This window comes from Ciconia boyciana, chromosome 6 (genome assembly GCF_034638445.1).
Source record: "Ciconia boyciana chromosome 6, ASM3463844v1, whole genome shotgun sequence".
Lineage (NCBI taxonomy): Eukaryota > Metazoa > Chordata > Aves > Ciconiiformes > Ciconiidae > Ciconia > Ciconia boyciana.
The window spans coordinates 29,392,989-29,407,908 of record NC_132939.1 but is presented as its reverse complement, the minus strand read 5'-3'; the positions used below and the strand labels follow the sequence as shown (position 1 = coordinate 29,407,908).

At 45.7% G+C, this 14,920-nt stretch overlaps 1 protein-coding gene across 3 annotated transcripts in view; it reads right to left on the bottom strand.

The window, feature by feature from the left end:
* ITPKA (inositol-trisphosphate 3-kinase A) overlaps positions 1 to 6,986 on the bottom strand; it is a 40,853-nt gene extending 33,867 nt beyond the window's left edge. The window contains exon 1 of one of the 3 annotated variants that reach the window (XM_072864706.1): positions 6,201 to 6,986. In XM_072864706.1, coding sequence (XP_072720807.1) covers positions 6,201 to 6,704 — 504 coding nt within the window. In that variant the 5' untranslated portion in view covers positions 6,705 to 6,986. The remainder of the gene's footprint in view (positions 1 to 6,200) is intronic. The other 2 variants (XM_072864705.1, XM_072864704.1) reach the window with 2 other exon arrangements.
* Positions 6,987 to 14,920: the final 7,934 nt, after the last annotated feature.

Genomic DNA, 14,920 nt, shown 5'->3' with positions numbered 1-14,920 from the left:
TTCCAGAAATATTAGCTGTATTAAATTGCATCACACTGTGAGCATTTAATCAAACTGATTCACTTTAACACATTCCATTTAAAATAAACCTTAGATGTGAGTTGAGAGGTTATTTTTGATACATTAAATTAAAAAAATGTTCACCCTCATCAAACCAGTCTAATAGGGTAAGAGTGTCAGAACCCAAAAATATACATAGACATCCAAAATTTCTAAACTATTGCTCCAGCCCCTACCCTTATTCCTTTTCAGACTGGCATGGGTTTCACAAATAAATCTTCAACTCTGCTGAGCTGATGATAGCCTGAGAAAAATCTGCTTAGGTTCACCCTCTTTAAATATGAATGCATCACCCGATGATGAGGAGTCGCTATTACTTTCTTTCCCTCTTTCCAGATGTAATAAGCATTATAAAGGAAGTGTGAACTGTGGAAGTGCACATACAGAGAAACTACTATAACATACCTAATCCAACAGGTCCATAAGAAAAAAAATTATAATAGAGCTCTTCCAATTTTATACTCTACACCGAAGCAACAACATGTCCTTTAACATATAAAAAGTGAAAACTATCAGAGGGAAATAGATTCAAAAGAGAAGAATCTTGTAACCTCTAAGTCACCATTTCAGATATATCCGGATCAGAAACTCTTAACTGATAAGGCATTTAATTGCCTCTCTCTCAACTGATTTGGTAAGAGCTAACTCATTTCCTACCAGACAAGAATCTACATTACTAATAAACAGTCACCACTAGAACTGATACTGCTGATGTTGCAATATACTCCACCATTCGAGTGTACAGCGGAGAAGAAGCCATCCTCAAACTAGGAGAAGGCTCACAATTCAGAGTTTTGTCCCAATAACTGAGCAACATGGTAACATGGAACATACTCTACTGCTGTTCACCTCATATTTCTTCAGTATACAATAGAAAGATTTCAGTATACAGGACTGTCATTATAAATAAGCATTTTGGTTTGGTTTTTTTTTAGAACTATGAAATGTATTCCATTGAAAGTAGTTGTTCCATGAGCAGCAAACTAATGAAGCCTGGTTTCTACTTGACTGGTATCTTCTGTCCAACACCCTTATCAGAGTAACTACAGCTTGTCACTGTCCTCTGTAAGCTTGTGCCAAAAAAACTCCAATCCCTCTCACATTTCCACATCTCCCCACAATTTCCTCATCTTCTTCCCCTGTCCCTCAACTAGTGCCTTCCACATTCCCTAACCTCGCCAGCCCACAGCACTGTATTCTCCCTCCCATACTTTCTCCTAATTACCCTCAGGACAAGAGGCACTACCTGCTGCAGCTGGCACAAGCACATAAGCACTGATCAACTAGCCAGTATGGACATGCCAATTTCTAGTTAACAAGCAAACCAGAAGACAACCACTGAACTCATCCTGCACCTTCTCTCCCGGAGAAGAAAAGGTATGTGCTTATTTAGCAGTGGCTGATCCAGTGGCTGATCTTTGTGGAACTTTAAAGAGCTCTTGAATAAACTTTGAGATGTCTATCCCACTGCCAAATTTGGCTGAAATCTACTAAAGCTGTTAAAATGGAATTCATAGAGTGATTATACAAGCTTTCTTTCCTTTGGAAAGTAGGCTAAAAACCCATTAACAGTCTTACTTATGTCATCCCTTCGTTCCCATTCTTCATTTAAAAATAACAATTCTATTCTACTGCATTAGCTTATGTAACCCACCCCTGAGCTGAAGTAGTTGAAACTTTCAGTCTGTATTTATTAAGTGTGTGTGCCTCTCTATATGTTTGTCCACTTTAAGGTGCTTGGTATTATGAAAAATAATGGTGAGAAGATCAGTGAAACCAAATAAGCTTCACTAACGGCTATCCCCCAAAGTTCCTGGACTGGTATCATTGCAAGCAAGAACGGAACTGCTTTTTCTCTAGCAAGCTGTCAGCTGTTCTCATGGTTACAGATCTAGAAATTTGGAATGACAGGTCACAGTTATGAGAACGAGTAGATTTATTTGGCATGTTTCTATCTAGTAAATAACATTCTCCTATAAAGAGGACAAGAGGCTGCTGTACATTATCATGGCGTTTATTCTCTGTGAAAACCATTTTTTAAAGTCTCTGCCCCAACAAAGAAGGTGCTAACCAGACTTAAGTATTTCTTAAAATTGCTCACTCACAGAATGAAGACAAAAAATATAACACTTGCACTCTCTCCATTACTATAAATGGACCACTGGTGCTTTCACTGCAAGATGCAACTGTGTATATACACTTCCCAGATGGCATGAAGCAAGGGTAGAAAAGCACGCTTCACATTTAAATGCAAGGGAAGGCAGGAATGTTAACTGTTGCCATAGGGCAAAATCTATTCTGTCAATTGGCTATTTAAAAAATAACCAATAATTTTTGATTAAGTTAACTGCCAGATTTGTGAAGCTCTAGCTATGCGCAATAGCATAGCTATGGTGCTATGCAAATTACATTAACACAGCTATGTGCAATTGGTTTTCACAGAACCACAAGTTCAGCTAACAGGACAGCAGCAGAACAGGCTTCTCTCACACTTACAACTCTTCATTGCTGGAGGTGTCTTCCTCCAGGAAAGCCAGGGCAGTCCAGTTTCCAAAGCCTCTGTTAATTACTGCAAAATGAAATGCAGAACTTGTGCTGAGGAACTGGAACACCTACCCACTGAGCTTCTCTCAAAGGTGGGCCTGCCTAGATGCAAACAGCGTTTTGTCCCTGCTGAGCCAGGCTGGAACTGTACTGTCATCATCAGTCATCGGTCTCAAGGTATTCACTCCCCGCAACAGAGGCCCTAAGGCTCCAGGGACATGCCCACATACTGTGCTCAATAAGAAACAAAAATTTAACATTGCCATGATGTGCCAATTCATCCAACCCAGAATGCTCTGTGAAATGCTTAACTGAATCACTCACCCTCTTGAAGAACTCTCTGTTCGCCTAGTGAGCTGCCAGGGAGAACCGTCCTCCAAGGTGGAGATCTGGGGACAGCACTCCCAAGCTTACCATCCCAGGATTTAAGGCCTGATAACTCCAGGGCAGCAAGCCCTGTACACAGAGGAAGGGCTCCAGAGTTTCCTCTCTCTTATGCAGGCCTGCAGAGGTAGCTTGAGAGCCCATAATATTTCAAAGACCCAACTGAGTCTTGATTTCCAGGTCAACAGTAGAGGCCTCCAGCCAAGAGGCCTGGGAGGACATTCTTCAGCTTAGGTCTCAAGTTCCTGGGTCTGCAGATGGAAGCCTTGAAGCCCTGATAACAGGAACATTATCAGAACTTCTGCTCCTGCGGTTGAAGACCTGGGCAAGTTTCCAAGGTCCCCAATAGGCACTGGGAAGTCTGGTAGGCTTGACAGTTCAGCAGTCCTCTGAGCGCTGGTCTGAGCTTAGTCATAACGTGCCAGGCTCCAAATTAACTTCTAACATTTCCAAAGAAAAGTCTAAGGAAATTCCAATACAAGGGAAATTTCAAAATGTCAGTTTCCCATGAATTAGGGAACACCAAGTTTGGCCCACCTCCGATTTCAGGTTCCTTCACAAAAGTCTCTATCCTTTGTGTTCCACTCCAAGAACGAGCCTTCATGTATTAAAATACATACACTGAAAACAATAAATATGAACAAAATATGCCAATTTGCCTCTAAGTAGAATCTTCAAAATATAAAACCATTCCTCAGGTTATCCTAAAATTTCTAGTTATTTTCACATGTATGTGCCTGCCTTGAACCCAAAGCCTTCTGTTCTAAAATACACTTATTCATCCTGCCTCAAGATTAATTAGTAGAGAGGACACATCCTGTAAAGTTGAACCCACAGATGTTCAAAGCAGAGACTTCTACTTTGGCATGCTATGTAGTCACTGCTTCACTAAAGAAACGCCATTGGTAAAGACTGGACAGCTGAGTGTAGGGATTGCTAGTATCACAGCATTGTCCAGTACCAAAAGACATCAAACACAAGAACAAGCCTGTCCTGGTCACCTCCAGGTATCATCAAGCACACAGCACAGCCACCTGCAATGAAGAGCAGTGTGCCTGACCTCAGGTCAAACAGCACATTCCCCAGATTTGAGCTCTCGGTGGGCAATGCAGCAAGGAAAGGAGGGATGAACTACATGAGCATGCATTAAGCAGAAGAAAGATTTGGCCCATTTAATTTATTAGGCAGTGTCATAAAGTCAGTGATACTTAGTTCTGCTGTTTTAGAGTCCTAGGTACCAGTCTCAGCTCTGGTTTGCCACAGAAGTGATAATGAGATAAAGAACATCAGTCAGAATGCAGGCTCTTGGTGGGCATCTTCCCCTGCACTGCAGGTATGGAAAAGTACCTCGGCCATTAAAAACATGAAGTATTTTACCAGTTGAGTGAACACTTACTTTACCAATGAGACATTAAAAAAGTCCTGCAGCCACACTAAGCTTGGATAACGTGCAAAAAGTTTTTTCCAAAAACTGAATTCTCATAATACTATTGAAGTTCTCCATTTCCCATGCACCTAAATGAATAGGACATTCTCTTGGAGTTTAAAATACTTATAGTACAGCTATTTTTAGTTTGTCTACAAACCGTTGAGTAAAGACCTTTACTTTTAAAATTTTCTTCTTCTGTCATTAAAAGGTGACTAAAGCCTTTTCCAGTTTTGCAGTGACTACAAACTTCATATAATTTAAAAGAAAGTAATACCACTTGCATCCACTTACACTGTATGTTTTAGATACATGCATGTCATAGTGAATGTTCTAATGAACAATTTAAGACTCAATATCGCATACAATACCAATGACTTCAGAGATGCAGAAGCAAAACCTTGAAGGCAGCATGGCTTCTTGCCTGAAGAATTTTTGCTTCAGCCTGTATTCCCACACAAGTTAACCAGATGCCACCTCAGAGATTGCTAAAGTGTTAGCACTGAAGTCTTGTTCCCTATTAACCATGGATACAGCCCACTGCAATAGCAGGGATATTGAGTCAAATGATCCAATAGCCCTTATCCACCTTTAATTTCTATTCTCCTGCTACTTTCACAAAATCCCCACTAGCATAACATGTATTTTAGAAAAGAAAGCCTAACAGCAATACAGTAGTAATTGTTTCACACACACACTAGAGTCTATCTCAGGATCAAAAGTACAAATCAAGTAGTATTATTATCGGTTTCTTGATATGCAATATGACAAAGTACAAACCTTTTTTTTTTTTTTTAAAACCAGGCCACAAGTTGATGCAAACAAAACCAATGTTGCACACAGCATTTTAGCTCCTGTACTATGTGTCCTCTAAAGTAGTAAACCCACAATTACCATGAGAAAAGTCCAGCTGGAGGTATCACCTACAAGTTGCATTACTTCTTGCTTATACATTTTTCCAAAACATATGTTCTGCTTGAAAACAATTCAGTGCCAATGAGCTGGCAGCAGAACAACAATTTAAGTTGTGGTCTAAATGAAGGTAGGAGGGGGAATTCACTAAAGCAACATATTTCAGCTACAAAACCCCCAAGAAGCACATTATACGGAGTCAGGCAAATATATATTAAAGATCATGAAAAAGCAACTAACTATATGCCTTTAAAAGTGCACTTCATGGATGAAAGCTGCCAAATTACAGAGGGGATTTACTGAGAAGAATGTGTGACTGCCAGAACGGACAAAAGCATGCATTCTACCCATTCCAAGCTCCTCCCCATCTCCTGTCATGCTCACAGCAAGAAGCAGCTCAAAAATTGACAACCACAGACTTCAGGATTGTAATAGACAAAAAAATACCTGCTGGTAAATGCCTGGAAAAATTTTATTTTGAAGATCTGATAAAGGAGACTGGAAAAAAAAAATAACAAACAAAAAAACACTTATGATCATAAAAAGTCCCCCCATATTCTTGGGACATCAAGCACAATTTCACAGCAGAAAGGAAACAGCGCACACCTGGCCGGGTTTTATAAGAGCCAACGTGCAGCAGCGTTTTTCAAGCAGGCGCAGCAACCCGTATACCGTATCGCACTGCTGCTGGCCCCACGACAAGAGTTTCCCGGAGTTTGCGTGGAGTTGGGTCACGGAAACCTCACTCCAAACGGGAGCTCCCAGAGACCCCGAGGCACGCCGGGGGCACCCGCCCGGCCGCCAGCAGGATGCGCCGGCCCGGGGAGGGGGGCAGCGCGTCCCGGGCGAACCGCCCCCCCCCGCGTCCCCCTACCTGGTTGGTGTCCTCGCCGTGCTCCAGGTGCACGATGCCCTGGCTCCTGCCCTCCGTGTCGCTCAGCACGTCGTCCTCTGAGTCCTCCAGGAGGGACGAGGAGCCGGTAGAGGAAAGCGAGGAGGTGGAAAGCCTGCGGGACTGCAGGTGCAGCGAGCTGTCCGTCCTCAGCCAGCCGCTCTCGGCGTGCGGCGGCTGCGCCTGGGAGCTGCCCTGCGCCTCCTCGCTCTCCTCGGCGGTGACGGTGAGCCGGGGGATGACGGGCGGCAGCACCCCGTTGGGGGGCCGGCAGCCCCTCTTCGCCGGGTCGGGCAGCTGCCGGGCGGCGGCGGCGGCGACGGCGGCGCAGCGAGCCTCGAAGAGGGAGCGGAGCTCCCCCACGCTCAGCCGCTTGGCCCGGCTGAGGTCCGGGCTGCTGTGCAGCCCCGCGCGGGGCTCCATGGCGGGGTCGGCGCCGGGCGCCTGCCGGGCAGCGCCCCAGGGCCGACGGCCGGGGGCGTGCATGGAGGAGCGCCGCGCCGCCGCCGCCGGGGAAACTTCTTTGTGGCTCAGTCTCCGGCCGCTGCTCGGAGCCCGGCGGCGAGGCTCATGTCCAGCCCGCCCTCCCTGGGCAGCTCTGACTCACCCGCGGCGACAGCCGGAGCCGGCTACCGTGCCCGCTGACCTGGCGCCAGGGCCATGGGGGCGCGCTGAGCCCGCCCGCTCGCCCGCCGCCACCGCCCCGCTCCGCCTCGGCGCTGAGGGGAGGAGCGAGGCGAGGCGAGGCGAGCCGCGCCGCGGGGAGCCCCTGCCCGCCCCTTCCCCGCCGCCACTGCCGCCCTTTTGGTTTCGCTTTACCCGGAGGTGGCCCGCGGCGGGCGCCTCGGGCTGCGGCCTCGCTGTGTCCCGGTGGGGCGGCTCCCGCCTTACCTCTGCGCGCGCCGCCGTCCCTTCCAACGGCCGCTGTCTCGCGCCCGCCGCCCCCCGCCGGGTAACGGCTCCCCGGGCACGGCGGCTGCGCAGCGCGGGCGCGCCCCGGCCGCCCGAGCCCCCTCCCAGCTGGGGGGGGAGGCGGCTTTTGACGCCCTCCCGGGATGCCGACCCCCTGAGGCCTGCCGTGGTCTGGGGTCCGTGAGTGACCCCCGCGGTGGGCGCTGCCCCGGCCCCCATGGCGCCGCCTGGCCCCCGCGTCGGGGCCGCCATCGCGGGACCTCGGCACCCCTGGGGGTGGCTCAGCTCTCCCCGCGGGGGCGGGGGGGTGACCGAGTTGTCACCTACCCGCGGGGACCGGGTCGTTGTGCGTGAGTGACCCATTCAGTGAGTCAGCCCCGCCGAACTGCGTGGTGCAGCAGCCGGCGGTGCGCCCGCCTCGCTGCGTGGGCCGTGCTGGGCGCTTGTGGAGCACAGGAGGTTCCCACTGACCGCGCTGGTCAGGTTTCACGTCTCGCGTGTAACGAACGTCCTCTAACGGTTTGCGAACAGGCTGGCCTGCGTGTGACAGGCTGCAGGGCAGAGCCGTCCTCCTGTAAAGCCTGAATTTTCCGTCAGTCAGCGCTTTACCTACTGAGCTGTGCCTAATCAGGTTGCCTTAAGCCCCAGGTTGCCGAGGCACCCCAGCCCCCTTTACGGAATGAATTTCAGCAAACACCACCCCCCACCTCGGTGCTTCTCCCCTGCTTAACTCCCACTCTTCCTCTAAAATGTAACCCATGCTGGGCTGCGGCATGTGTTGTAACTGTAGCTGTTAAGACCTTCGGAACAGGAGAGGCATCCTACGGTAGGGTTACATCAGCTGAGATGATTAGTGAAATTAATAATTTTGAAACCAAATGCTAAAGTCTTCAACTTAGTTTTTGCTCATTTATCTCATTGTTTCCCTGTACTCTCCCATCTGTCTCTCACCATCTGTTGTCTCTTGCCTGGTACTTGCGCTGCGAGCTCCTTGCAAAAGGGGCTGCGCTCGCTCAACACGTAATGCAACGCAGCCCGGGCCGCGGCTGGGACTCCTGGGTCTTGCGATACTATAAATAGTTTGTTAGCCTGTCTTGATTCGTTTGGATTATTTGGTTGCAGTTGACTATTTTACACCCCAGTCTTGCAGGTAGTCTTTGAAAAAGTCTTTTTCAACAGGCACCACACGACATGCCTTCTCCTGAGGCAACTGCCGTGCCACTCACAAAGCCCACAGCTTGCAGATGCCCGGGAGCAGACAGGAAGGCAGCTGGGGAACTTCATAAGGAAAAATTCAGGTGTCTTCAGATGCTTTTCTAGAATTAGGTGGTGCCTAGCCAGGAATTTGGACAATCTGAATTTCCAGCTTAAATGGCCAAGTCTTGTGGTGGATTTAGTTCTTTGTGTAGAAGCAGTTGTGGGATCTGCCAAGGTGCATGTGGTGGGTGAGGCAGGGGTGACGGCTACTGCCAAATTATGTAAAAACACTAGCAGTAAAGTGCCGAAGAAAATGGTTGGCAGTGCAGCTTTTCACCAACTGACAGAGAGAAAACCAAAGCGCCCGTAGGTGGGTATTCCTTCACGGTAGACTGGAACGGGTTTAAGTTCTTTCTGAAAGAAGACACAGAGTCACCGCTTTTATTGTTAACTTTGTAACTAGTTTCAAATTTTACAGTGCAGAAAGACAGTGTCAAAATACGAAGAGTGATTAGGCCTAATACATACCTAAAGTCATAACAGTTTAATCAAAAGCATGATTTTATAATTGATGGTTTTATAAAGAAGACTCACAGTGATAAATTTATAGATAGAGCAGAAAATGCAGAGTCCAGTTTTAAATGGGTACCCAAGATTACACACACACAGGTTGGACCCATTTAACTAATTTACGTAGCTGTGGCAGCTTCTGCCTGTGGACAAGCAAGATAGAAAAAGAGTTCATCCACAGGAGAGAGGTTAGGTGTGAGCTTTCACAGGCCAAACAGGAACCCTTCAGGGAGCCCTGCTGCATGTGGAAGGACAGTTCAGTTTCCAGCCACTTTTAGCCGTTGCTCTGTCTGCTGATTCTGCAATTACAGGATTATGTGTGGTCTATGATTAGGAAACCTTATTTAAAATGTTTCCTTATTTAGGAAACCTTAACCTTAGCAACGGTTCCAAGACCACCAACTCGCTCCACGTAGGGCTAAGATTAGTTAATAGTTCAGTTATATCATTTTAAAGGTTTTAATTGCAACTAATGAAGATAGAAACAAAATTATGCAATACACTTAAATTAATACATGTATAAACATAGAAAAATGTCATTTTAATAATATCGGTTAATGGTGATTGGTTGGATAAGATTAGATAGGTTTAGCTGACTGCTTTTATAGCATATCAGTTTTAGGCAGCTCCTGATCTCTGAAGTTTGTGTAAGATTTAACTCCAAGTCTTTCAACACTACCAGGAGAATAAAGAGGTTCTTCAGTCAGTCGGGTGTCACCACGTTCGCTTGTAAGTGTACAACTGTTTTAACAAAAGGAGTGGTGCTGGCGTCCTGGAGAAGTGGTAATGACTTGTACTTTCCACTTGTGAAATCCTGCATTCCTGACAGCAAAGGGCTGTCAGCATGCATTAATGATGCTTGGCAAGAGCTAGATCTGATAAGATACAGATATGTGTGTCCCTATTTTACTGATGGGTAAACTGATGTCCAGACAGTAAATGCGCTGACTACAGACACATAGTGAGTCAGGGGCAGAAACTTCAGGTTTGCTCTCTGCTGCTGTAACCACCAGATCACGTTCCCACCTCCAGGGGTAAAAAGTTTTGTTTACTGCAGTCATTCTGATTCATATCGGTATTGCTTCTTGCTGCCGGGGTTTCACATTTCACACACTCCTGCTACAAAAAGGACTTTCTGCCTTTATTTATATTGGCAAAAAAAAGACTGCTTCATTCCCATGAAATCCCTTTCTAAACATCGTTAGCATTAACATATTGCTTATTTTTACTTCCTTTCAGTTTGCATTCCTATAGGGTGTCTAAGCCTTGACAACACAAAGGCAAAGAAGATGCTATGGACGCTTCTAACAGATTTGAAAGATTTCACGTAGACAACAGTTTAAATATGATCTAGAGGGGAGCCTTGGGTTTAACTTGGCCTGCTTAGCACATACAAAATACTTCATTGCCCACATGAGGCTTCTCAGAGAGCTTAGAGCATGACAGCTGAGAAACACCATGTCCTTCAATCCCAACCGGAGCATGACCTCAGATGACCTGAAAAGTAAGTGAGAGTTGTGATTCGCATGTCTCTCTTGGATGCAACAGATACAAGCAAGAAAACGTTTGTAAGTAGTTACAATATGTCTTTCAGGATATAACTGGGGGAGAAAAACAGACGGGTACGTTTGCATATAGGAAGGCCCTTTTTCAGGACTTGAAGCCAGGTACGGGGGCCTGAAAGCTGGTCGGGCCCACGGGGAGGTCCCCCCTCGCCCACGGGCCTCCCATGGCTAAGGCTGAGGTTCCCCCCAGTGGCTGGGACGAAGATCACAGCTCCGCCTGGAGAGCGAAAAAGAAAAGCGACGGGCGGGCTGGCTTCCCTTCGGGAGCGGGGCCGGGCTGAGCAGCTCTGCGGAAAGATGATGCTTTTCTGCACAGAGAAGGAGGGAGCAGAGCAGGTTCTGGGCTGGGCCAGCTGACAAGCCTGGTGCAGCTGGCAGAGTGGCAGTGGCAGTGAGGGTGGAGAGCTTCATCGGCTAGTCGCCGACTTCAAACGGCTGGGGACCCCGGCTGGGGGTTTCAGTTGCCGTCTTTGCTGCTCGCTAGGTTAAGTGAGCAGGTCAGTGCGTGTTACCGTCACGTCCGCTTTTTGTCATGCAAACATACCCAAACCAGTTATCCAAGTGCATAGCTACCGCATGCAAGAGGAGAGTGGGACTCCAAACGCAGGTTATACGACGTGAAAGCAATTGCTGCGGTAAATGGGAGCTCTTTCTTTTTCAGATTAATTTTTGTAGGCTATTTGCCAAATTCCTCTATGCAAGGCTTGGAGACTTTTGATATAAACTCTGGACATCTGCTCAATGAATGCCATATGAAACAGGATTTAGGAATCTGCTTTTACCTAAGGAACAGTATAGCTGTAACTCAGGCAGCAATTTTTAAAATCATATCGTGGCTGAATTATTAAGATGTGAAGTGACACAAACAATGCTTCAGCTGTCCCCTGCCCTGGATCTCTGGCCCAGAATCTGTGGATCAGCACATGCAGAAATCACTTTTTCTGTTCCGCAGCCCTGCTGTCAGCTCAGCTGCTAGTATCCTGTTGTATTACTCCTGAGCAATCCAGAGTCTGTAGAAAGTTGATGACCTGAAAGGGGAATCCAAAGCTGCTGGGTAAACACAGGAAAGATGCTGTTGGGTTTAAGCAGTGGAATAAAGTTGGATGCAGATTCCAAGGATATGAGAGATGACTTAGCAGAGGATACTGGGATTTGAGCAAATCCTCAGCTAGGAGGGAGATGTAGTATTTTGGTGGAAGTGAGCATGGTTGTATAGATCTCGGTGTGTGGATCAGATGAACCTGCAGGAAAGAGACAATAAACTATGAAGGTCCCCTCGTGGCTAGAATTAAAATTACATTTCGAAGTCATATTCCTGAACAGACGTACCTCGAACTATTCAGCTGCCTCACATACTCAGATGCAAGAGGGGGAGCTAGTGGGGGAAACAGCATACCTCAAGCACAGCCAGATGCCACTGTCCGCTGGGAAAAGGGGTTGCAAGTGTTTGAGATCATAAGGTGACAGCCATGACAGTGAGAAAAGACACAAGGATAACGCCGGGGGAAAAAGGAGTGTACACAGCACCCCTGCTACCAAAATGGCTCACCGTGGTCTGCTGGTATATAGAGCATAGGGCTACTCTATAGGGAAGGGTAGGGAAGTACTATGGGAAGTAAGAGCTACACTGGAGGTGAAGAGAGGGGAAGTCACAAGTGATTGGAAAACACTCGGGAGGAAAAAACACTTTTCTCCCACATCTGCCCCATCTAATGCTGCAGACAGTTGCTGTTCTTCCTTGTGAAAAGCGAAGAGTAAGACCTTTCCTTCCCACTTCCCTCTCAGCCTGTCACCACTACCTTTCTCCCTCACACCCTTACTGCTGGCCTAGGGGCCAACACATCCAGGCAATAAAATAAAATGGGAGACGAGAAGGGGCCCCAGGTGTGCTATTCCATGATGGGAAGCATGTGCTGAAAGGAGCAGCCAGGTGAAGAAATGGTAGCAGCATCACTGGCTGCAGGCTGTTTGACATGTGAATTGAGTGCTGCCTCCTCAAAGTGCCTGCAGCTTAGTAGAAGAGCACCTGAGATACTCTCATGGTTTTTGCTTGCATTTTGCCTGTTCTTGGCTTAAATAAAAGATTCAGCTTCCACAACTGTCATTTTAGCAGAAAATCCACACAAAAATGTCATAACAAAACAAAAGGACGTTTTGCTGTCATGTGTTTGAGATGATTACAGGTAACACTTCACCCTAACAACCACATTCCTCACAGTTCCCTATGAACTGACTGGGAGAACTCCAGTATGAAGATTTGATTTAAAGATAATTACTCCAGTGAAACCACGTATTAGCTTTACACTTTAAGTAAGCACAGTTGTTATTTTTGGCCAGCCATTTATAACCCCCTCAGAACATAGGGACATATTTGCCTGTGCTTGCAGTAATGCTCACATTAAATTCTGTAGATTTACTCCTGTTTTACAATAGTGTAAAGAAGAGCAGGATATGTCTCATTGCGTATACAGGCAGACTGTTTCTAGAAGTTTAATTTCACCTGTTCACCCTGCAACCCAGGGGTGTACTTAAAGAACAAATCGTGGTTCTTCCCTATCAAAAGAGATTAAAATACATCTCAGCAAGAGGCTATTCTACTTTTAAGACATTTAGAAGTATAAATTATAAAACCCCTCCAGATTATGGAGAAAATGGAAAGTCTGAAATAACTAGTTTAGATTTTAACAAAGATTAAAGCAGAATCTAATGTTTTCCACAGAAACCATCACTAGTAGTATTTATTACAACAATTAAACTGGCACAGTAGCTGAATTGAAATAGTCTTTTTAACAAAGGATGTTACTACACAAATGTGGTCAAAAGTTTATACCCCAGCAGTCACAGGCTTTTATTTCCCTTTTCAAGAGGGAAATTTCTGGAAAACTCTTAAAACTTCTTACTGAACAATTGAAAAGCTGGGGAGGGGGGAAGGTTTAGTACATTAAAGATTTCTTTGTCCACACAGTTTGCTTTGCCAGTTCATTTGACAGTGCTGCACTAAAAATCAAATACGTCCTGAAAAATCATAGACACACCCTAGTGATATTAGTGACGCCATATGAATGTATTTTAAGAAAAAAGTAAGAGTAATTACTGAGCAATGAGCAAGCAGCTTTGTTTTAATGTAAGGGTCTAGTTTGCACTTGTGCAAAATTACTCATACTTAGAATGTTTTTTAGAGTTTTTTAGGATATATAGGTGCTCTTTGGCATGACCTAATTCCAAATTAGTGCCAATCTGCCTATAACAATGTTCACGTTTTCCTGCGTATTCCCAGTGTGCCTGTTGGCACGCACATTTGCCCAGCTTTGTAGACTAGATCACAGTATGATGAAGAACTTGACAGGGATTTTTATTCACATGACTTGATTATTTGTCCTCTGGAATCCACTGAAATATGGAATAAAAATAGAAATACAAGATAGAAAAAAAATAAAATAATTTGCAAAAATATTCAGAAAACATTTTCTCTGGGTTTTTTTTGTTGTCGTTTCATACAATTAAATATTTGCATGCTTTTTATTTATTTGCCTGTGAGAAGTACTTACACATGCTTTCTTTACTTGAAGTCATAGGAACAAATTTAGCACTAATATAAGTACATGGTTATTGTCACTATCTTCAAAGGGGTTTTTGCTACCTGTATCTGGCATATTCTTTCAGTGATCTTAAAGAAACGTATTGCATAATGACTTCCTCCAGTCGATCATAAATGTCTCAGAGAAAAAAGTGATCTATGAAAATCACCAAGAAGAGCAGCAGAATTAAAATATAGCATCAGAAGGACATTTCCAACCTCACTGCTAAGGTAAGCGTTGTGCCATAGGGTTGTACCTCTTTATGCCAGCACTTCAACGTGGCCTCGCCTCCAGCCTGGCAGGGCGAAGGGGCTGAGGGCTGCATTTCGGGGCTGAGGGCCGCGTTTCGGACCTGTGGACAGCTCATGAGCCCCAGGTGACCATGAGGTCCTTCCACCATGCCGGGGAAACCCGCCTCTTCAAAAATGACCCCTTCCTCCTGTAAAGTTTAGCTTTTGGGTTTCCATACAAGCTATGGATAGCTTGCTTTGCTAGTGCCAGTCATTGTAAGGCTATTGGTACCAAAGCAGTGTTTAAAACCAAAACAAATCTTAATGTTTGTACTGAGTTATATTAGTGGTTCTGTCTTCAAAACAGAGAACCCATATTCTGTCATCATCTAGAAGTCCCCAAAACTACCACTACTAGTAATGCCGCTGAAAAGTGCCTGATCAGATTCTTAAACAGGCAAGCAATGATGACACTGTAACCGTAATGATGCTGCTAATGCAAGCATAACATAACCATTGATGCTGTGTAACCAATCACAATGGACAGCCTATTGCATGAAATGTTGCAAGAGTAAATCAGTATCAAAAGTAGATAAAATAACATGTAAAAGGTATGCTTAAGGTCTGGTTCTTCCAAGATTTTTCTGTGG